Below are 25,798 nucleotides of genomic sequence, written 5' to 3' on the forward strand. Positions count from 1 at the left end.
CCAGCATATTTGTTGCATCAGCAGCAACACCATCAGCCCATCGCAGCTTTGGTCTTCCTCTTCTCCTGGTACCATGGAGTGGCTCCATCAGTTGTCTTGGTGGTTCCCACTAACGACGTATCCTGCCCATCAGTCTTGTAATTTTCATCACTGGACTATATCGGACTCCTTAATAGTGTACAGATCCTGGTTTTTGCTCCTTTTCCACTCTCCTCCGATGAGAACACCACCATATAAATGTCTGAGGATTCTTCTTTCAAAGACTAGGAGTTCCTGCTCACTAGCCCGGAAGGTAGTCCAAGTCTCACAACCATACAGCAAGACTGGGCGCACTGTCGTCTTATAAAGACAAAGCTTTGATTTTCTGGAAACATTCCATTTACTTTGAATGTTTGCCTCCTTATTTGACTTATGAAAATTTACTGCATTCATTGCTAATGTCAAATTACGTACCGACCACACTACTCGTCTAATCTGTTAATCATAAATGTGTATCTAATTTTTATTAAACTTCACCCTCTTCTTCTACAGATGTTACCCATTAAAATATAATAAAATTACTCCTTTTTTCCATCGAACATATGTTTTTCGTAGTTAGCATCCCGGAAAAAATAGCTTTGGGGTAAAACTATTTTGAGAGCTATTAATCAGACTAACTAGGCTGCCGTAAAATTTTTTAGTGATTTTGGCTGTCTGTTTTAAGCATACTAAAAAGCTTGACGGAGACATATTGGATCACTCTCTCTCGGATTAGTTCTGTCATCCTGCCCTTTCCACAAATTAGTTAACCTCTTTAGCCATTTTTCTAGGGGAGTGTCACTAAAGAGGGGTGGTAGAGAGCAGGAGGTGTAGAGGAGTGGCACAGCTACACAGAATCAACTTTACAAATTATCTTCTTATAATATTTACATTATTTTCCATTTATTATTCTTTATTTTGAGATCGCTTTAGGAAACCTAACAGGAATATTTAACAGTTAATTGCATATTAGCATCAAGTTCCATCTTTACTATTTATTATTCCATAACAAATTATTCTTAGTAATTGTATTACTTTTACATTTGCTCCTATTTATAATTATTTCAATCTAAATTTTCGTCATTATTTAAAAATTATAATTATTTTGTAAAGGAGTTGCTGTTTATCCAGTTTTCTTGTTAGAACTACAACTAGGTATATTCCAAATGTTTAACTGTTGAAGTGAGACATGGCCTCATACAAGGGAAACTCATGAGTGTTAATTATTAAATAAATAGTTAAAGAAAATAAATCAAAAATAGAAAAAAATTATAATAAATCCACAGCACTTCTTGGGCTACCGCCTTCTCTTAGCCTCCATTGGCTTTTAACAACTATGAAGCGGCTGAGAGGGAAGCGCCGGGAACTTCCTCAGTAAATATTGTCACTAGGAATGAATGTGTTTAGAATTACATTTCTCAGTTTAATTTTGTTTCCTTTTTTATTTTATTTTATTATTATTTTTTTTATCATATAATTTCATTTGTAAATTTGATGTGAAAGGGTTGTCTGATCTCTATAACCAATGTGTTTAAATATGTGACAGAATGTAATATTACGTAGTAAATTAATTCAAAAATAAAAGTTTAAGTAGATAAATAATAATGATATATAAAATGATATAATAGCGATGGAATCCGAAATTAAATATTAATTAGAATAAACCAAAAATTAAACTTAACTAAAATAACAGTTAACATAAGGCTAGTTATATTGGTCCTTAATCTGTGGTAAACCATAGTCCGAAAAAAATGTATATAATTTAAAAAATCGATACATTTCGACATATCGAAAAAATTCTTGTATTCAGGAACAATATTTATTCTGTGACTAGTTCCTTTAGAATAATATAACAGGCATTGAAAATGATGTTTAGTTTCTTAGAATAAAATACAGAAATTTCAAGTATAATCAACTATAAAAAATAATGAAATAATTTGAAATCATAAAATATCTTTAATAATAATAAATTGGTAACAACGAGACAATAATAATTATTAAAAGAAAAAAAACAAATAATATTTATATGAACAAATAAAGGTTAAAGTAATATTATGAACATCCAATAATAGCCAGTTTTTTATTAAATGTAAAATAAATAAAAGATACTGAAAAATAATAATATTGGATTGATACCGGAATGTCTTGCATAAGTTAGGTTTTAGTCCACCGGATGATATTGCAGTTGCCATGTTGGAAACTACTGCACTAAGAATAACATTTAGTCAACGTTTTTTTTTAATGAATTTTGTTTTTTGTTAATTCTACTCATTGCTAATCATATGGTTGACTATTTCATAAAAGCCGAAGATATCCACAATTGCAGGACCTGATTTTGAAATTTTAGTAATCCTTTACCGTTTTGTACTTGATGCTGCCTCATACTTCACTATCGTACGTCATCAAGATAGTACCCAGGATCAAAACCAAGAGGGGGTGTGTAAGCTATAGCCAATCAGGTGTGACATTTTAGCACGAAAAACGCGAATTAAACCAAAATTTCAAGAAAATTATATGTAATTTTATGTATGTATGCTGTGATTTATTAGTTATTGTAATTATTTGCTTGAAAATAAAAATTAATTTTTTAAATTGATAATTTTTTTTTACTTCTATGGGGTAGGGCAGCTCTAAATTAGAATAGTTGTATCTAGTTTCAAGATTGAATTTCTGTTCATGAAGGGATACATTATTGCCAACCCTGCTGAAGTCGCCTTAGTACCAGAAGACCAGATGAGGCCAAAGCGTTTAGCGATCGGTTTAGCGTCGCTTTGGTTTTTTCCCCAGGCAAGGTCTCAGCTAATGGCCTAATATCCTAAAATCGAGGCATCTGTTCCCTGCTACTGCAATTACAGGTAATCGGAGTGGGATGGTGCTCCCAATCTCTAGCTGCTGTCTTCGGCTCCTCCTGGAATCTTTGGGTAGCAGTTCGTGGTCGTTGAACGTAATAGATGTCGATAAGGCAAGACTGACCGCAGGGTAATTGGTTAGTTGAGGATTCATAGGAATCACATCCTCATCAATTATCAATTAACCTCAGTAATAATAATTTTGTTTGTTCTCTTTTATTCAAAATTCTTATATATTATAAGTTTTATATATGAAAAAATATATATATAATAATAGTACTCTATAAGATAACAGGTTCTGGTGGAGAGGTTTCGATTTTCGATTGACTCAAATAATTCGAAGAACTACGATCTAGCCTTCTCCAGAAAAAATGAAAATTTATTTGAAATAATGGAAATAAACCCAACTGTCAACCAAACAACGGATTTCTGATCATCGTTATAAAACGTCAAATAAAAAAGCTAATATCTATCCCTCAACAATCCATGAAGGCTTTGATCTTTTGTTAGTTAATATTGCTTCTTGGACTACAGTTATGCTATACTATTCTATAGTTATATTATAAGATGTTGTGGGTTAGGTATCGGCGCTTGGGCATTTTTTTCTTTATAATAAAAATATACTGATTATTATACGTTTAGCTTATACGTCCATAATATAGTGTTGTGAAGATTCTTTTAGTACATTTGTAACCGCAACCTTTGATTATTTTATATGTTAGGGTTTATTTCATATTAAAAAAAAGTCGATTGGCTTTAATGAGAAGACTTTAGGAAAGTTTCATAAAAAATGGTGACGCTGTTTTAGTGCTACAGTAGATAAAAAATAAACATTTTTTTGCTATTATGGAGCAACCATCCCTCATAGTATACTAGATTCGGTACGCAGGCATCTTTGGCAAAAAAAAAAAAAAATCGGTACAGTTTATCAAAAAATTAAATAATATTTAATGTATGCTTTTTGCTCTAATGTATTTCATTTTTATTAGTTTTGAGATAGTGATTCAAGAACACTTAGTATTTTTCCTGAATCTTAATAAATTTCTGTGATATGAATAAATAAAATAATAAATTTCTAATAAACCATCTAATCGCCGACCATTTTAAAGTTAAAGAAGGAAGCAAAAATTTAAGTTTTTCGTCATTAGGATGAATGTAATCCTCAATATGATGGCAGTATTTAAGGAAATATACAAGAATACCTTTGAGAACTAATGTATAAAGATTATATTAATTTTTAAATTGATAAATAAATATTATGGCAGTATGTTTATTAGAAGAGGCTAATGTTAAAGTGTAGGTGAACCCCAATTAAGAAAGAGAGTCGCGTGCTATAAGTTCCCTGTCACATCTGTCCCTCCTCCCCCGAGCTAAACATCTTCCCTTAGCTTCCTCTTACCATCTGCCCCTCTATCCTCAAGATTTAATGTTGTTTATAAATATATATATTTATAGTTACATATATAATGTATTTATGTATAATAACACTCATAAAACCTAATATAGGTGGTTCAAAAAAATGATAGTATTAAGGGAGTATTTCGTCATAAAAGATGCGTTTTATCGAATTTCGTTTTGTTTTTATTATGTTCCCATCTGTTTGTATCAAAGAGAAATTCATTACTTTAAATCAAACTTCTTTTTGTAGTGTTAAGACTCACTATAACCGCGTGATACTAATTCAGATCCGGTTAATTCTTATCCTCTTTGAATTTGGAATATTTTTTCCCTGCAGAACCTAATAAAATGTAAAATCATAGCACACTGCTTTCAGAAATGGATGGATAATTATTATTATTATTTTTTTTTTAATAATTTATTTATTGATATTTACAACTGTATACATATATACACATCAAGTAAATTTGCTGTAAGTGATATTATGATATGATAAAAACATGTGGAGAATCTACCCATTGATAGAACTCCAAAAACATTTCTAAAGGAGAAGATCTCGAGGCCATCTTCTTTTCAGACGTCTAGGAGGATTATTAGGTAGTGAAGGAGAAGCTAGGTTAGAAACGAGTTGGTTTGGGTGGTTGGGAAGTTTATTATGGAAGGATTGGTATCTGGTTCTGGCCAAATCGGCAACATAGGGGACATTGAGGTCCTGATGGATGATTTGATTTGTGACAAAGTAAGGAGCATTAAGGGTTTTACGAAGGATTTTGGACTATAAGGATTGGATTTCAGAGGAATTAGATGGATTATTATTTAAAAAATGTTTATTAAATTCATTTAATGATATTTACAACTGTATTCAAAATGTATATAAACATCAAATTTACTTATTGTAAAAGTAATGTTATTTTAAATTTATCATTACCCTGTATCTATCGATATTTTCTATTTCTGAATCTCCATAAGAGAATTTTATTTAACCAAAGTGATGACTGTGTATGAGAACCAAAACCATTTTCTACCCTCACACGTCACTGTTCAGCTTTCATGGTGAAAGGATGATTTTCAAGTGTGATTTTGTATTTCTCACTACCGCACTGGCGTATCTTAATATTAATAGTGTCCGGCCTTGTAATTTGTACTAAAACAAAAGATAGTTGGTGGCTCGCCTCTACTCCTCTGCCTCGTCGCTGGATTTCATTTATAGGCTTGTCTTTTTGGCTTCACTTTTCCTTGCAGCTTACCCTCTCCATTACACTCCTTCCTCCTATCTTTATTCCGATAGAAAAACCTTTTTTTTTTTGTTTTGAGACTAACGGTAACCATGCATCGTAGCACAATGCCAACGTTGATAAAAATAACGGTTTATGAAATAAATATGCCTGTTCTATTCGGCTTAGTACATTTAAAATAAAAAATCTGTACCGAACCTGTTTCTAAGGAAGTACTCTTACTAGACTAACAGTTGTGCAAGGAGGTGATCACGCTAGACCGCCAGATTTTTACCCAATTTATGAGGCTGGGTGGATCCCAGGAGGGCTCCAGAACCCACAGGGTTGACTCACGGCTACAGTGTAACAGAAAACAATTTTCTGCCCAGCCGCATTCGAACCCGTGTCCTTGAAGAAGCATCGTGCCTTACTACGGTGCCACCACCGCGCTTCCTCGTTTTCGTACATTTACAACATTTCGTTTCGTACATTATTAACAAAAAATAGAGATTTATCCTATCCAAACAATTAAGTGTTAAGTTTAAATTAGCTTTGTGTATTTCATCTGTTTAAATGTTTTATATTCCCTAGCAACGGAAATAATTACTTGTAATCATGTGGCTTTTGATTTTCCAATTTTTTTTTTAGTAGTTATGATTTATAATTTTAGAATGGTATTGGCAATGTTTTTGTAGTTGTTTGTTTTGTTTTTTTAATTTCAGTGTTTCTAATGGTGTGGTCGAGAACACGTCTGTACGTGGGACGTCATTCAGCGAAAATGTAGTGCTCCAAGTTTATTTATGTTTCTTACAGTAAGTTTGAATGCTTTGTTTTTTTTTTAAACGTATTAAAAAATCGTTAGTTGTAGCTGTAGTGGTTGTAGTGTAGTGTTTAGTAGTTAAAACAATTAAAACAAGCATGCATATTTTTGGTTTGTTTCATTTTGGTCCCATTTCCAGGAACCGTAGGAAAAGAAAGTCATCTTCCAAAATGTTATCAATCTCTTTTGGTGAATGGTCAGTGTTAATACTAATGGCGTCCATCATAAGGGATACATTATTGTATAACCATACAAAAACGAACATATTCACTCCTACGAGTGTTTCATAATGATAATATCTGCAGCTAACTTAGAAGAATGTTAGATTGTGCCTAAAACCAAGTGAATAAATACATAAATCAATTTTTATTTTTTAAATTCATTCGAAATTGATATTTTGAGATCTGCAATCAAAATTTACTGTACTCTGAAACATCCATCGTCTATACTTTATAAAAATAAAAATGTGATGATGAAACGAAAGCTCATTTACGAGTTGAAAACAGTCACCATTCTGTGGTTTCTCGAAATCGAAAAATAGAATGTACTAGTACATTATACTGTATTTATTACTTAAGATGTGTAAAGGTTTCTAGGCGAAAAAACATCGTGAGAAAAGTTAAACTACGTCTTCTAATAGTCCAAGAGCCCGGGAAAATAAGAGTTATTGACTGCCAACCATATTTGGAAAAATAAAAAATGGCGGCAGTTTTAAAAATTTAGAAAAAAATAATTTTTTATTCGAACCTCAAAGGCAATCTACAGCAAAGGTAATGTTTGACTGGTTATCTACAGGTGACCAACCTATTCTAACCATGGTGGGGGGTCTAGTTTTTTATTTTGTGGGACCGCCACTTAATGAAAAAGCCAACGCCTGCAGTCCGGATTCGAACCGGCACCGCTCATAGATCTCAGAACGATAAACATATGCCTAAGCAACTGAGCTACGGACGGCCCGCCCATTTCTTTAAAACTATCTACAACTCTAAAAAAGTTAAAATAACATCATTTAGAGTAGAGTAAATTTGCTAAAACTGTGCCCTCATATAATTGTTTATGTTCAACAGTTTCTGTGATACAGTTTTTCTATAAGCACCATTTTACTTATTCAGTTACGGTTAGTTTTAAGGATATGGTGTTCCGGATAAAAATAGAGGAATAGTTTTAAGTTTTCCTTGAATAAAATAATTTTTATTTTAGTCTGTTTCGATAGGGATGACTATGGGAAAAGACTAAAAGAAATTAAGGTCCTTGTGGGGGATAGGTGTGAGAAAGATTGTCTCGTGGACCGAAGAAAGAAGGAAGGGACAATCGAAAAGAATGAGGAAGAGGTGGGAAGAAATAAAGAGGTAGAGAAGGGATATGAAGGGAAGTGAAAATAATGATATTCGCGAAGTGTGCACCTTAAATACTTGAATATTTACTTTTTAACATACAATGAATTATTTGTACAGTCTAGGTAAAAATTGAGCCTTTTTCTATCAGAAAACAACGCGCAATTGTCAAATTCATTTCTTACATGAAAGAACTAAGAAATGATTTTTTTCTATTTTCTGGAACAGATTGCCATTTTTTATACACACCATTGTTGGCAGAGTCATAATGTTGACTCATAATCATGGGCGTACTCAGCAAGGGGCAGTACTCAGCTACCCCTTCCCCCCTTAGAAGAAAAAATATTAATTTAATAAAAAATAAATTTTTTTCAAGCAAATACTAATTGTAATAATTAATAATACACTGTGACAATTATATATAATGTTGGTTTCGTTCTCCTTTTCCGTGCTCAAATGTCACAACCTGATTTAGGGCTTGCCTCCTCTTAGTTTAGATCCTAGGTACTCTCTTGCTCATAATTGTATACTTTTAATTGAATTAATCAAAAATTGGAATTGAAATAATTCCTTTTTTCTTTTTTTATCTTTCATTTGTTTATTTGCACCTGTAAATGTACATTTACAACCAGCAAATGAGATCTTTTATCCTGGCATAGCATGAGCTGGCATGAGGGAGATAACACCCAGTGGTGCATCCTCCTGACGTTAAGTAAATTATTTTATTACCTGTGGAGGTCCAGCATCCAACTCCTCTTCATCCTACGCCGAGTTACGTCAGGAATGTCATGTGTTGCCATCTGTCGTATAAATTTATTGAAATATCCATGTAGCGTGTTTTGAAACCGTTTGTAAGTCCTATGAATGTGGTCCGTTACAGTCGGAATGCGTAGGTCTGCATGAATGGTCTCGTTTGAAACGTAGAGTGGTGAGTTTGTTGTCTTAAAAATTTTGATTTATAAGTTTGTATTTTCTGAATCTGTGTCTTTTTAGCTGGTCCATAAATTTGGCAGGCGTTAGTCCATATGGGTTTTAGTAAGTTATTGTATACGCTAAGTTTCGGTCTGAGCGATAATTTACAACTTCTGTGTAGTAAATAATTTCTTTTCTTCTTTTCTTGGGCCCTTGGACTATAATGGTACTTATATGGAGTTTCGTGTACAAAAATATGAAAACAACGTGGCTATTTGTTGTTGACATCGAAAATAACTGTGCCTTTCAACTGTAAATGAACAGTGGAAGTCAATTTATTCGAAGGATGCCCAAGACGCGGTCCGTGCGTGAGGCATTGGGACACACACCTGGAAGTATGTTAGGATAGGACCTAGCAGTGCACCGGAAGTTACCCGGTCACCCCTCGCCCCGTTTTATTTTTAAATAGCATCTTACTTCCGCCTGAAGAGTCTACTTCTACTGATCCGATCTATATGCTCCTTGTGCGCAATATGGTTTCTTACTGTCACGAATGAGTAGTTACTAGTTGCAGGACCCTATGCAATATGCTGGAAGTTCTTATAAAAGTACTCCTTGCAAGTCTATTAATATGAAGTCAGCCATTGGTGAATTGCTTAGTGAAGTTACAGTCTTAGCAACCATAAAAACTGCCGTAACTAGTCAAATATAACTTTATAAATACAATGTTTATGTGTTGATTTTGTATTCCTGGACACGAAACTTTTATAGTGACATTTTAATTTCTTGCAAGCTTCATTTATATTTTTCCTCTTACTTTTTGAAAAACAACTTAACAGAAAGTTAGAACTTGGCTTTTCGATTTAATTTAAAGCACATTTTACCAGTGACTGCTATTCCATTTGTGCAAATGAGTACGCTGTCCTTGTATAAATGAAAAACACAATTACATTATAGCAGTAAAAGAAATAAAAAATAATCATTAAAAATTTATTAAATTAACAGAAAGTTAACCCCTTTATTTTGACTGATGCAACCTAGTTCTGCTAGTGCAGTGAACTCCCTGAACTGGACCGAGAGTTAAGGAAGAGGGTTTATGGTTGCTCGTAGGGTACTTGGATACTCTGGCTTAACTTTGGAGTGCAATAAATTTTTCACAATAGCTAATTTCGCGTACAAAAGTCAATTTTATTTATAATTCAGATTCAATTTATTTATTTTCACTGTATTAATAAACTTAAACTAAAATAATTAAATTAGTTTTTATTTCCTCTATAAAAATGATGCTGCATACAATCGCCGTTTTAGCGCGTTCTAGCTGTTTGGAAACTACGTGGTTTTACATTCATTTGTAAAATCTCTGAAACCGAGGCTTCAACTGTCATAACGGATGTTTTTGTGTGAAAACCATCGCTACTAGGAACTGTCCTGTCATTGCTTATCACTCTTCTTATAAAATAAAATATTCGGCTAGCTAAGTGTTTTCTGTGCTGTTTATCTTTTTTTTTAATAGATTCAACAGGTTGAAGATAAGATCTGGATTTAGCTGGTAGTACTAGTGTTGAAACATATTACAAATAGATAGGATCTGACCATGGACTGTGTGGAGCGCTTATTTCTCCATCATTTGTTTGCTTTGGTTATAACTTATAGCACACTAATTTACTAATTAGTGTGGTTACGATTTATACTCCTGTTTTTAAAAGAAGATAGACTGAAAATCTTTTTGTTACGGACTTAAGAATTAATTTCATCTAGCTCATTCTCATCGGAATAGTTTGGTGAACTTTACGGTTACTCGACCTTCCTAGTTTATTTAACCTAAAGGTAATTGCAAACTGAATTATGATATAAAACTGTTTACGAAAATGATGGCAAAACGTTTATCAACATTTTAATACTTCAGGAGCTATTGGCAATGAAACTAAAAATTGTGCGGTCATCTTGAAAAAATCTGCCTTATTAGGCCTACACAAAATACAAGAGCTATTAAGTAAACAGTTGTATTAGGGCTCATATTTTAACAAATTTACTCTAATTTAAATTAGGTTTTATAGTTTTGTAGGTAGTTTTAAAGATATGGAGCTTACAAAAATAAATTTTGTTTTATTTCCCTTAACTATACTTGGTAGAATCATAAATTTTTACAAGTAATTAATTATACATAGTTGTCATTAAAGTAAAAAAAAATTGTTGTAGGTAGTTTTAAAGATATGGAGCTAACAAAAATAAATTTTATTATATTTCCCTTAATTATACTTGGCAGACTCATAAATTTTTACAAGTAATTAATTATACATAGTTTTCATTAAAGTAAAAAAAAAAATTGGGGTGAAATAACTTACTTTTTGACAGGGAATGATAGACCTTCTATTTTCGGGTTTTTTAGTCTTTTGTTTTGGAGAATGTATATATGTGTATACTATAATGTAGGAATTTAATTGTCTGATTTTACGTTACGGTTTGAAATTCGTTGCAATTACTTTTTAGGTTATTACGATATCTTGTTAAGGCTTGAAGATATATAAAGCCAATCTTTTTTTTCAATTGTTATATAGATAGTTATTGTATATTATGATTGGTACAGTTGTAGTGTTATAGACTATCAGTGGTCTATAACCGGCCTGTGGTCAGCTTTCATCAGGAAGTTAATTCCAGGAGAAGAAAGTGTGAAGGTTCATAGGTACATATTTTTTTTTAAAGCTGACTACTGTTATTGCTATCCATGATATAAATATAATAATCCTCTTGCTATTATTTAGACTCGATATGACTTAAAGATGTATCGATAAATATTTTTTTAGATTTCTGTAGAAAAAAAAAATTTCGTTTTTTTTTTCGCTAATTTTTGGTATATATCCAAGCACATCAATATGAATATTGGAAAAATATATTTGCTTATATATATTGGGCTCGTTTCGATACGGGTGTAGTCTTTTAGTGTAGCGGATTCCTTATACTGTGAAGCTGTGGTATAGAGGAATAATGAAGGATAATTTTACTTACTTTATTTTTCCATAGCTTTAATTTCAAATAAATATTATTAAATTAAAATATTGATATTTCTCGGTTTCTTTTGGAATTATATAACTTAATATTTTATTTCTTTAGTCTTGTTATTTTACATATTTATTTAATTACCTACATATATGTTTTATTGCCCAATTTTTGAAACTATTTATTTTTAATAATTTTCTATCTATATTTACTAAATAGATTTTCATACTTATTTTATTATATATTCTTTCTTCTTGCTTAATTTTATTATTATTACTTTTTTCATATAGCCTTTATCTTCTTATAATACTTAATCTATACATTTCTTTTAATACTATTTTTTAAGTGTAATGTTAGTTTTTTTTTTGGCCTGAAACTCATATATAGTATCCACAATCTACTCATCATTTTTAATATTATAATTTGAAATTTATTTTAATTTTATTTTCTACATAAAACATGAAGTGTTTAAGACTAGTTTGTTCTGCTATCACTGCTTACAAGTATCCTCTCCTCAATAACTCATATTATCTGCGTTCATGCAATATATCGTCGAAGCAGTGCCCAAATTTTATTGGTTTCAGATTAAATAAACATCTTCAAAATATAACAGCAAACTAAATAGTATTATCTCGATCTACGCTAAGATCTCTGTGAAGTTAATATGTCAAGAAAAGCTCTTATCTTATAGCAATTTACTTTTATTTTTTTTATGTATATATAAAATTTGATGACCAAGTCTTCAGTCATTAAGTGTTTCCACTAATAATGACTTGATTCCCTCGAAGCCAACATGTTGGTGAGCCATATGCCAGCCAGGCAGATGTTGGAGGCTGAAATGGATCTTTCCGACGGATCTTGTTTGAAAAAGATTGAAAGGATATTATAAGCAACTTTCGGTAGATAATGTATGGTTTAAAAATATTTAGGTTATTTAATAATTATATCGATTCATATTTGTTGTGGTTTGCACATGTCTAGCTTACAATTGCATAAGGTAATTGGAAAGTGGTGGTAAGTCCGGAATATGCTGCACTAAAGAGAAATGCTTTATTTGGCAACGCTGTCAAAATTTATGGGAGGGGGGGGTTGCTATAACACACAGTACACCCATCAATCCATAATTGCACACATATACCCTACCATGTATTTAAAAATATTGCAAAAAAATTTTTCCCTACCTTCCTTTTTCAAGTAATCATCTATATACTGAATATAAAATAATTCATTTTTTTTCTTAACATTTTTATTTTATTTTTTTCATAAATAACATTAAATAAGCTATTCTCCCTTTTTCACTTTCTTACACCTCCAGTGATTCGCAACACATGTTTGATCCGTTACGAAAATTGAATGCAAATTAAAATAAATTAGCAATATATAAATAAATAAAAAATAAAAAAGTCATAGCAAGAAATGAATAAATATAAATAGGTTTAAACGTTAAGCAAAAACAATGTCTATAGCCGATTAATTCCTTTAATAAAAATTTGGTGTGGTGTGGGCATCTCACTACTTTCACTTAGCACCCTACTTTGAGCTTATCCTAATCCTCGTTCGTTTTAGAACATATATTTGTATATTACTCTCTGTGGCAGTACTTTCTCATATTAATCCAAATGAGCCTTTCAATTCACAGATCGATTTTTAAATTTTAGAAGTTTTTAGAACAGGTATTGATAAAAATATGGTATTTTCCTCCCTAAAATATAATATATAAAAATATAATAATAATAATATTTATTTAGTTTTTTGTTTGTGGGGTAACCCTCGTACAAACAGAGGTTAAATTAATTTAATATGTACCGCTACAAGCCAGAGGGTGAAGTACTTTGTAAGGAAGTACTGTTACTAGACCAACGGTTGTGCGAGGAGGTGATTTGGTCAGAATCACGCTCCAGTTAGTATTCCATTGCCTTACCAATGAGCTACCCACTCCCCGTATAGAGGTAGCCTATAAAATACATAGGCAAATTAATTTTTAAAAAAATATACCCAAGCTATATTCGAAAGAAAAAGAGAAAATAAGTCACTATATATTTAAATATATAAAGGAAAAAAAAATTATGCACCGTATTGAGAAATAAGTATCCGGCTCAAAGTATAAGATTTTGGGTTAAGTATATGAAAAGAAGTATAAGATGCAATGGTGAAGGTACTGATAGAAATTCATACTAATGATTTGTGCTAAAATTGTTTAGTTTCAGCATGGATTAGATTCTGCTGATACGCTGAAAAGTTTATTCAAAAATGATAACTATCATCCAATACCGTTCCATCACAAGCTGGACAAAGCTTCTGTGGGTCCAAAGTATATTTGTGTGGACTGATACTAAGAGTAATTGCATATTTACCTTACAGTCTTAGTTGGGCAATAATGCTCACGAATGGGGCTGCTGGTCTTAAGGTAGCTTTGAGGAGCGTTCGCTTTAATGAAAACCCTACTGCAATATAAAATGTATTATAAATATATGTATATGAAAATATAAATAAGTAAAATGTATTAGTAATATTATATATAATATTTTCTTCCCTCCACCATGATTTTGCGTTTATCTAAAACCGCAATCTCTCCAATTGGGTTTGGGCGTTGACAGTTTGTGAACGGGGTTAGTGTTAAAGATGTGCCATTTGCGGGTTTAATGTATTTTTTTTCTCTCTCACACCTCAATTAATTTTGAGATTTTTTTGTATTTACAAAACAAAATAACTTTTCGTCTATTTAAAAAAAAAAAAGAAGAAAAAGGGGGAGATAAGACCCCAGGGAGCTGTGTTACCTAAACTCTTTTTATTGTTTAAATTAAATAACATTCAACTAATAGTGTAGTTAATTGAAATAAATAAACCATAGGCGTTGATGACCAAAGGGCTTTACGTCTTTAAACAACAAGAAACATCTACTTATAAATAATTATTTTAATTATCAAAATTAATTTTATTTTAACTTATCAACTCATTTTTAAATTCCATCTGCTGACCTCTGCAAATTTTTCGGCTAAAGTATCTGTAATATTCTGTGATCACTGTTAGTCTTACTGATCAATTTATGTTATTTATTTTTAATTCAATATGATTTTACATGTGATCCCAGTTTCGTTGAACTATCTAATGTTTTTGTAACTGGAAAATAACTGTATACCTATAACGATTCCATACCTATAAGGATTCACTTGAAACATATTGACAGTTCTTACATGAGTATCATTGTATATCATAACACTTATTTATAAAATGTGACACCGGTAAGTCATTTACCTTAATTAGTTTAAATTTATTAGAGTAGCTGAAATTCGATTAGAAACACCATTTCTTCTTATTTCAGCTTAAAGTTATAAAACCCATGGAACTGCGTTCAGATAACAGAATACCGTCAGCCAGAAAGAGCCCCAGTATAGAACTACCAAAGAAGTCCAAAAGCGAAATCTTGTTCATATGCCCCGAACTTGATAGTGGAGTACACCCTAAGCATGTCTGGAAAGAAAAAGTCATAAGATATATAGCGAATAAAAGGGCTTTAGATCGCGTCCGGGCCTGCATTGTCGCAATCAAAACTTTCAATTCTGAAAGTGAAATCTGCTATTCATTAAGGGTCCTTCGGACCTACGTCTCGAATCTGATAGAGCATCCAAATGAACCAAAGTATACAAAAATAAGGTCAGGTAACGCCTGCATTCAGAAATTAAATAATATTGTAGGAGCTGTTGAGTTTTTACAAGCGATTGGGTTCAAACAAGTTGGAGGTGAAAATAAACCTAAAGAAGAATCGTTCTTAGTGCATGTTCCCAATGACAAAATGAAGCTTTCTCAAGTGTTACAAGAACTCGATTCTGTTAGAGGATTTACTCTTTCTCTATTCAGGAATGTAGTGTTCATTGAACCCAATACTGATCCCGTAGCTGAAGAACCTGATGATTTTTATGAATGGACAATTGAAGATATGGAAAGGGAGTACAGATATAGAACAAACAGATCAGAAAGTAATCAGCGATTGAGAACTAAGAAAATGAGGGAGGTGTACATTAAATCTGATTCCGACTATACAATTATAAGAGTCAGATTCCCTGACGCCATTGTGATCCAGGCAACCTTCAGTACCAAAGAAACACTTGCCGATTTGAAAAATATCCTTAGAAAAAATATGGAAATATCTGGAAAGTTTATGTTCGTCCTGCCACCATCAAAATGGTTCACAGAGATTGAAGAAAATAAAACATTCTTAGAATTAGATCTTTTTCCGTCTATTACTCTGCTGGTAAGGTTGCAACTGGATCCTTCAACTAGTGAACAATTTTATTGAGGGTAAGATTTTACTGAATGTCATAAAATTCCTGCTGCGTACATTTTACTCTCTAAGAAACAATTTTATGTTGGTTAAAATTGACTTGTTTTTTCAGAATTATAGTCATAAAAAGTTTGTTTATAAGATTAAATTAAGATCAAATCAGTCGCTGTTTGAAAGTAACCAAGAAACTGTTACCTTTTGACAGCCTTTTCTAAAATTATACTTATTTCAAATGTTATCATGAGTTGTTTCATTATCTGTTTTAATATCAGAACCTACGGTATCTTTTTTTGGGATTAATATAATGTGTATACAGTTTATGAGACTTCATATCGCTTCCACAAATTGTTTTATTATTGGGGTATTGTATATAATTGGTCTTTAGTTTAACATGTTAAAGTGTGTTAAATGGAGAAATATTTCCTTCTTTTGCATGTTAAGATCGATATGACATTTAACATGGTTAGAAGTCTGTTAATAGATCTGCTAAATAGAGAATGACATCCAGCTGAACTTCACACTTTTTGTCTGTTGTTATTTTCATATGTTAGTTGTTGGTTGGAGCTTTTGGGCGTAAAACCCAGAGGTCATTAACGCCCACGTTTCTCACTTTATAATACTATTTCAAAATTTGAAATTCTTTAGCTAATTGCTAAAAAAGTTTAAATAATTACTTATTTTAGAATTTTACTTATTTTGACAAACTTTTGGGTTTAGATCTTATTTAAAAGATTATTCCTTTTTAAGAAAATTAAAAACATTTCTATGTTTTTTTGGTCATAATTCGGGCATCCGAAACACTCCTAATCTAAGTAAGTTCATGGAATAGAAATGACATTCTTCAAATATGTGACTGACTGTAAGTACACTGTTGCAGCATTGACATTTTGGCGGTGGCTGCTTACTGATCAGATATGCATGAGTTAAATTCGTATGACCTATTCTCAATCTGGCTATAGCTACCTCCTCCCTGCGATTGGAACGGTTTGATGTGGTCCATGGTTTAATCGTTTTTAATTTTCTTGGCGGGCTTTCATTCCACATGGCTTGCCAACTAGCTAATATTTCATTTTTCATCGGAAGACTTATTTCTTGGGGTGTCAGAATGGCCGCGCTCCGACCCGGAAGGGCAAGTGCTTGTTTGGCTGCAACGTCCGCCAGTTCATCATAAGTTACTTGCTCGCAGTTTGTGTTATTTTTGTTATGGACGTTAACTCTAACAAAGTAAGGGATAAAAATAATAGAGTAATAGAAAAAAATCAACTAGAATTGGAATCTTGGAACAAGTGGGGGGAGTGGAAGATGATATGATGAAGCTGTTTGAGATTTTATTATCTCTTAAAGATTACTAGGTTGCAAAACTAGCTACCCAGAAAATTCGCAAGGACCTCTACATTTAACATATAGCATGACGTGATAGCCTTTGAATTAGGCTGCTCACAATCCTATTGTTGGTGCGAGGGGTTTTTTATGAGTAAAAAAACTGATCTCATTCCCAGAGTAAAATCTTCGCTGGTTCGGATTTCAAAATAAAACCGGAGTTAAAAGTTTAAAAAAAAACGGAGAATCTGAAAAATAAAATTACAGAAAAAAAATAATGAAGACAAAAAATTAAATAATAAAGAAAATATTCCTCCAATTGAAAGATACAAATTTAAGAATAATGAAATGTAAACAAATAAAAAAAAAATTATCCTATTATTACAGATATAAATGAGTTAAAGTTAATATTTATATAAATATACAAACTACCTTGTTTCAAATAAAGAAATAATTAAATCTTATACTGGTTTGAAACAAAAAAAAAAGAAAACTTAAGGTTTGATACAAAAAAAAAAAAGAAGAAGAAAACGAGGTTTGATACAAAAAAAAAAAAAAAAAAAAAGCCTAAGTCTAATATATTTTATCTGAGAGCGCAAATAACGATTCCTTCATGCAAATAACGATGAGCCGGTGAAAACATGGTGGGTGAGAGTCGCTGGAAAAAGGTGCCCCAGACACAAGAAATATTGAAGAGCCGTGGTGAGTCGTGGGTGAGAGCCAGATTGCCAGACAGCTCCAATACTTCATAATACTGACAGAAGACTGGCCTTATCAGCCTGTATTCAGGCCCTAACCCCACTGCAGTCGGTACTGTTGCACATACATGCCACTTCAGCGAAGTATTTATACATATACCATAAACCATGATTTACGCAACAAATTCCAAGCATATTTAAAATACAAACTTCATTGTTAAAAAATAAGAATAAACTTACAGTTAACATAAAATACAATACCAATTTGAAAGTACATGATTTAAAAAATAAATAAATTAAACTTTCGCCTTTAACACCTATATTATAACGTTTACATGTTAAAACTTTTAACAACATGGATAACCCTTATGGAGGAAAATAATATATGCTGCAAAAAAAACCACGGTCAAATGGAACGCTTTTGCCTTTCTTATATCTACTTATTAAACGGGGTGTACTGTGAACCCTGTTAGGCATATGCTATAGATTGTGGAGAAACTAAATTTCTTCCATACCCATCTTGTTCTTCAGACCGATTTCCAATAGATTCCCATCTTTTCAGAAACTTTGACAGCTTCCTTAAAGATAAATTTTATTAAAATGACCTCTGGCCAAAAACGCATTTTCTAACTTCATTTCTTCACAAAATCCTTAATTTTTAAGTTATGGAATTTAAAGTTGATATCACGTTGTAGAAAATAAAGGTAAATATTTTGATTAAAAATGTTTTGATTTCATGAAGCAGTTTTACTAAATACCATTTCTTGTGAAAACTGACATTTTATATGGAACGACCCAATATCTGAAGATCATAGATTAAATTGTGATCTGTTTTATTATCTTTAACTTAGCCAATCATTTAATATTATACTTTTATAAAATTTAAACTTTATTATACAAATAAATTTCTTTGTATATAAAATAAAATTGAATATATTAGATATCTTCTATATATGTAGATTCTTGTTGAGCTATCCGTTTGACACCTTTCGGATTACTTATATTTGGGAACCCTCCTAGCAGAAATTTATATTATTGTTGGTTCAATTAATATTAATAATGAAGACAGAAGGAGTATATTATTAGGTTGGATGGCAGCTGTGGACGTACCTCGGATTACATGGAGGGTTGGTTGCCTAAGGTGGGTGTGCTCTATGGACCGTGTTCCACCACCTGCTTCCAGCTCGCCTCACACCTGACATTTGGTAAGAGCGCTAGCTACGATCAGTAGTAGTTCAGTCTCCTCCTTCCTCAATTTGTATAATTTTTTATCTAGTATTCAGTGGACTCTCGATTTAGATGTAATGGGGGTCTAGTCCTGGTATCAGTCACTAGGTTAGTCTCCTAATAAGATGAAAGATACTTTATATGTAGTCTTTTCACGTTCTAGTCCGACGTTTCAGCCAATTCAAGACCTCATATCGAATTTGTGTTAATTAAAAATTATTATACTAAATTGAAGTACAAAATAGATGCAACAAATCAATCAGGATTGATATATAAAATTCCTTCTTTAAATTGTTCAGTTATCACCAGTTTGGATTCCGAACATCCCACTCTACTATCCAGCAATGTCATCGTGTGGTGGAAGTAGTCTCGTCTTCTTTGGAGCGCGTAATGTACTGCCCGGGAGTCTTTTTCGATGTAGAACAGGGTTTTGATCGAGTCTGCTTTACAAACTCCGTAAATTCCTACCTCCTACATACTTCCTCATCATTCGTTCCTTTCTCATCGATAGACTATTCCAAGTAAACCACTGTGTGTTCTTCAAGGTAGTATCCTTGGTTCCATCCTCTACACCGTCTATAGAGCTGACATTCCAATCAATCCTAACACTATCCTCACCACGTAGGCCGATGACACATGTGTGCTCACAGTTAATAATAACCCATTAATTGTATCCCAAACTCTCCAATCCCATATCACAGCCCTCGAAGAATGGTGTCGTAATTGGAGGATTAACATAAATTCCAACAAATCCCATCAAATCACCTTTACCCTTCGTCGTAAACCTACTGACTGCCCTACAGTTTCATTTAATAATGTTACTCTTGCCCCTGTCGTATAGATCCGCTACCTTGGACTACATTTGGACAAACGATTAATCTGGAATCCTCACACAAGACTGAAAAGACAGGAAACTGCACGTCGATTTCGACTATTACAGCACTTACTAGACAAACAGTCTAAACTTCCAACACATTACAAAAGACTGATCTACATGACTGTAATAAGGCCAATCTGGACATATGGAGTTGAGCTCTGGGGCTCCACTAAACCTTCGAACTCCTCTCGTATTCAATCCTTACAATCCAAAATCCTTCGTAAAATCCTCAATGCTCCTTACTTTGTCACAAATAAAATCATACATAAAGACCTTAATGTTCCCTATGTAACCGATCTAGCCCGAACCAGATATCGCTCCTTCCATTATAAACTCTCTAACCACTCAAACCCCCTAGTTTTTCTTCCATTCCCGACAATCCTCCGAGGCGCCTGAAAAGAAGATGGCCACGAGACCAGCTAATGTAAAATGTCTTTAGAGTGCTACTAGTGCTCTACACGCCTGTAACACTCCATTTTAGTTAAGACCATATTTACTAAATGTATTATTTAATATACAGTCGTAAATTTCAATAAAGTTATTTAAAAAAATAAAATATTGTTCAGTTTTATTTATATAAGTGAAACTCAGCAATTCTTGGGGAATAGAATATATCAACACAGCAATGATATAAGAAGCAAGGAGAAGGATCCCAATAAAACAGCACTAGTGCAACAAGTAGCTGAAAACCAACTCAAATTTGATTTTGACAATACATTAATTTTACATAAAGAAAATAATTCGTTCAAAAAGAAAAATACTTGAGTATACTTACATATCATAAAACATTAATTATACACCGAATTAAAAAAAAAAAAAGAAATTTGAACCAACTCTATGCAGAGATTTTAAGCAAAATTAATTTATGAAAAATGTGGTGTAAATTTTATTTTACTATTTACGGTTTACTTAGATGCGGATTTTAATAATAAAAGAAATAAGAATTTAGATCAAAATACATTTAGGTTAAAAATATTATGTGATAATAGTGTGTAAGTTAATCTGTAATTAAATGTTTTATTTAGTACGTAGGACTTTTTAAGAAATAATAATGGGTGTTTTGAGACAACTTGAATACAAATTATTTTATTTGAACAATGAAAGATAATATTATTTTAAGTTTTCGTTTTTATACTGCAGAACAAAACATAGGTGGTCGCATCACACAACTTTCGCTTACTTCCCTACTTTGAGATGAAATTAATCATTATATATTTCACTACTTAATTGTTCAAGATGAAAATGCTTTCACTTGCTGTATATTTAATAGATAAATGAAAATGAAATCGTACTACTGTCATGACAAACATAAAAAAAAAGTAATTATCAGGTTCTTCCTTACCTCATATTCATCCCTCGTTTATTACTATTAACAATGAGAGATGGTGTATTTTTAAATAAAAACAAATAAAAGGTACTTAAAAACTTAGAATTAATTTTTTTATTTTTTCTCGCTATGAAAGTTAGTTTTAAGGGGTCTCTTGAGGTGTGAAAAACAAGTATGAACTTTATTCCTTCCTGAAATACAAAAATTAACAAAATACAGCAAAGCCGTGGGCTATAGAATACGATCAGAAGGGAAAATGTATGAATATTTTTCCACTTCCACAAATTACCAAATTCTTTGGTAGTTCGTGTTTATTTAGCTATGCAAAATGATTAGTTATTTCATATAAACAAAATTAAAAGTACTAGAAGTTTTTTTTGGCATGTTAGACTACCTCAATGAGGATAGGAGCTATTTATTATAAAATATCATAGTATATTACTTTAATAACACCGTATTTAATCAAAAATTGTATCGAGGAGTTTTGGAGATAATCGAAAAAATGTGTAAAATCAATTATATAAAGTGTCATATAAATTACTCCGAGTAAATTAAAAGAAATAAAAAGATTAGTAAAACCATGATCGACATTATACCGCAGCTGTCGCAGGGAGGAAGTTGCTCTTACACACTTAAGAATAGGCCATACTGTCCTCACGCATTCTTACCTGGTCTGAAAACTGCCACCTTCAACATGCTAATACTGGCCGTCCATTCTCACGATTTAACATATTTTTTGAAAAAATTTCTCATTATTTACCAACAATATGCAAAATAGGACTGACCCTAAATTTGTCTAAAGTTCTCACCGATAAGTAATGAGCTCTCACATTGGTATTTATTAATTTTTTTTTATAATTTATTTATTTTTATTTACAACTATATAAAAATATATTCAACAAGTAAATTTGCTGTAGGTGATATAGTGACATGATACAAATATGTGGAGAATTTACCCATTGATAGAACTCATAACATTTCTTAAGGAGAAGATCTTGAGGCCATCTTCTTTTCAGACCCCTAGGAGGATTAGGTAATTAAGGAGAAGTCAGGCTAGAAACAAATGGATATGGGTGGTTGGGAAGTTTATCATGTAAGGATTGGTATTTGGTTCTAGCTAAATCGGCAACATATGGAACATTGATAGGCCTTATAATAGTCATGAAGATCAGTCTTTTGTAATGGATTGGAAGTTTAGACCGTTTGTCTAGTAAATGTTGCAATAGTCGGAATCGATGAGCAGCTTCCTGTCTTTTCAGTTTTGTATGAGGATTCTGTCAGTGGTTTGTTCAAATGTAGTCCTAAGTAACAGAAATAAGTGGGGTATTATTAAAGGGTACTGTGGGACAATAGGTCATGGGTTTACAACAAAGGTAAATGTGATTTGGTGGGATTTATTGGAATTTATTTTAATCCTCCACTTTTCGCACCATATTTCGAGGGTGGTGGTGTGGGATTGAAGAGTTTACTTTGGTGTATAATTTTCTAAAAGAATATAACCACCTTTCCAAATTTTAGCCTTTCTTTTGTTTTAATATTAACTTTTTTTTTAAATCTTACAAAATGTAGGCGTGACAAGTAAACAATATATAATAATAGTATATAATTTTTTTAAAATTAATTTTCTATTATATTTTACACTTTTCTGTATCCCCGCTTATTTGTTATATTTTGTTTCTTAATTACTTACACACATTATATCCCATTATTTTATGCTTTTTTTTTTTTTTTTTTTTTTTTTAAATATTTCTTCTCCCTCTATTATGTATATTTCCATTTATTGTTCACCTAATTTAAATACTGTTCTATCATGTTTACTTTACAAATTATTTTCGTTATTGTGGCACTACTGCCGTCCCCACTCCAATGGTCACTCTTGTTTTGACCGCCGTCAAAATAGGTATGCATTCTGTCTCATCATTTGATTTGTATTCTTTTTTTCTTTTTACATCTCTTTATTTGTATTTTCTTTAATATTTCTTTTCTTCTCTATCTGTTACTATTACCCTTTACATTTACTATTTACTACCTTTAATTTTTCTTATTATATCTTACTTTTTTTTACATTTTATTCCCCTGTTATTTTACACTTATGTTTTTGTTTTCCTTTTGTAACTATGTGTTTGTATCTTTTTTAGCCCTGACGAAGCCCTGCAACGTGGGGCGAAACGTTGGCTCAATAAAATAGTATAATTCTACTATTTGAGTTTATTTGACCGCACCCGAACCATATTCCTTTCATCTTTACATACAGTCAATCAATAATCTTCCACTATAATTTTTTTCCTTTTTTTTTTGTTTCGTCACGTTTGTTCTCTTATCTTTTTATTCATTTTCATTTTTTTTCTTCTTTCTGTACTTTATTAATTTTTTTTAATCCCTCTTTTTTTTATCTTTCTTCCTTTTCTATCCTTTTGTTATTTTATATTTTCTCTTTTAACCCAATGACTTTCTTCTTTTTTTTTCCCCCTCTTCAACATTTATAGAACACACCTATAATACAACTAATATTTATTTTAAATAAATAAAATATCAACTCCTAATCTTTATATCGAATAATTGATAAAAGTAGTGATATTTACATATTTAAAAAATTAACAAATAGATATAAAAGTATAAAAAAAATTTAAATATTAAAAGTATGTACAAAAATAATAAATATATTAATATAATAACCATAATTCTTTTTTTCAGCCATATTTATTTATATACCTAACTCTTTACCGGCTTTCATCATCATTGTTCTATTTAATTTACTGTCGTTCGCATCTTGGGCTGACAGTAACAAACCATCAGCACACCAAAGCACAGACAGGTATTCTACCATCCTTCCAGAATTTCCTTCCTTTCCATCCTGCCTCCTCGACCCTGAAACTGATTCTGAAAGAGGTGCTCCTTGCCAGCGGGGATATGAGTCAGTTCTGAGGCTGGTAAGAGACAAAGACAGGTAGAGGACTCTCGACAATGGTGTAATAAAAGGACCACCGGTGGAATACTGATGGCCGTGGTCTAACGGGTCCGGAAGTGGTGCCTCTGTATATCCGGCTGGCGACAAGGCACAAGAATGCGTACACCAGTGTCGCTTGCTCTCTTCCCTCACAGCCACTGTTCTTTGGGTGTCCATCGGTAGATTATCTATCTGCTAGGTGGATGATTCGTTACCATTCCTGAAAATCTATGGACTAGACAACATGGATATTCTATAGGGAACATCGCGAATTGTATGTTAATCATTCCATTTAACAGACAAATTTGTTATGTATGGCGTATTTATCTATACATAATACAGCATTGAACATATATTTTAGTTCCTCGAGTTAAGGTTTTAAAAATGTAATGGAGTATGAGTCCAAGAAGAGATAATCCTATGTTAAATGTTGACAGTGTTCAAAATTTTCGGTTTTTTAGCAGGAAAAAACCGAAGGTATTGAAATACAGGATTTCACTCGTAGAAAGGAAGTGATCAAAATTAGATATTATTGGCGCATAGCTCAAAATAAAGTGAAAAACACTTTCTCATATACTATAATATGAAATATGCTAAAAACAAAAATATTTAATTATTAACATGCACAATTTTGATCCAAATTACTCTCAACTTTTATTTTCAAAAGCTCTCCAACGTTTCGGCCCTCAGGCCAATTTCAAGGAAACAACCCATAAAAATTTTTGTTTTTGTATTAATTACATTATTTCCTTAACTACATACTGATATCTTTGGCTATACCTTAAATATTGATGTCTTGTTTTTTAACATCTTATCTGTAGGCTAATTGCCCCTGTCATCTTTAAAATAAATTAAATATGAAAATGACATCATAACAACTTCAAAAATTGTTTTTAAATTGATTACTTACATAACTTTTTATATCTTAAATTTAAAAAGTTTTTTACACAAATAATCTTCTCTAAATTTCAAATCAGATTCTAAAGGACTAAACCACTATTATTCTGAAATTTTGAGCAAAATAAATATGTAATTGTTATAAAAAAAGTTGGTAAATAGATAAATGTTCAAATAAAATAGATCAGATGTTAAAAAACAAGACATACAGTATGTAGTTAAGGAAATAATGTAATTAATACAAAAACAAAATTTTTTATAGATTGTCTCCTTGAAAATGGCCTGAGGCCGAAACGTTGGTGAGCTTTTGAAAATATAAGTTGAGAGTAATTTGGATCAAAATTGTGTATATTAATAATGAAATAAACCACTCTCAAACAATCATTATAATAAATCATTTATCTAAAAATATTCAATTTTTAATACATTGAAATCAAACTTATAATTGTGATCATTCTATCTATATATGGTATATAGTCAAATCTAGCAATAGTGAAGGATTACAGGGTCAGTTAGTATTTAATATTAAGGCTAAATGTACCCTTCCTGGGACGCACCAGAATTTACTTTTCTATTTACTCTTGAACGGATGGTCCGATTTCGGATCTGTAAAGTGCATTTTCTTTTTTTCTAAAATAGAAGTTACTGAAATTAGGTTAAAAAATCACCAATCCAATAATA

General features: G+C 31.8%; 1 protein-coding gene across 4 annotated transcripts in view; it reads left to right on the forward strand.

The window, feature by feature from the left end:
- Positions 1 to 25,798, forward strand: part of LOC106678866 (UBX domain-containing protein 6) — a 99,742-nt gene that overhangs the window by 32,192 nt on the left and 41,752 nt on the right. Inside the window, exons 3-5 of one of the 4 annotated variants that reach the window (XM_067046746.1) lie at positions 6,202 to 6,291; positions 14,634 to 14,784; positions 14,865 to 16,172. In XM_067046746.1, the coding sequence (XP_066902847.1) occupies positions 14,883 to 15,839 (957 nt within the window). In that variant the 5' untranslated portion in view covers positions 6,202 to 6,291; positions 14,634 to 14,784; positions 14,865 to 14,882 and the 3' untranslated portion in view covers positions 15,840 to 16,172. Of the gene's footprint in view, positions 1 to 6,201; positions 6,292 to 6,438; positions 6,663 to 14,633; positions 14,785 to 14,864; positions 16,173 to 25,798 lie in introns of those variants that run through there. The other 3 variants (XR_001342852.3, XM_014417666.3, XR_010843239.1) reach the window with 3 other exon arrangements.

This window comes from Halyomorpha halys, unplaced genomic scaffold, assembly GCF_000696795.3.
Source record: "Halyomorpha halys isolate HHAL.00 unplaced genomic scaffold, Hhal_1.1 Scaffold164.1, whole genome shotgun sequence".
NCBI classification, from domain to species: domain Eukaryota; kingdom Metazoa; phylum Arthropoda; class Insecta; order Hemiptera; family Pentatomidae; genus Halyomorpha; species Halyomorpha halys.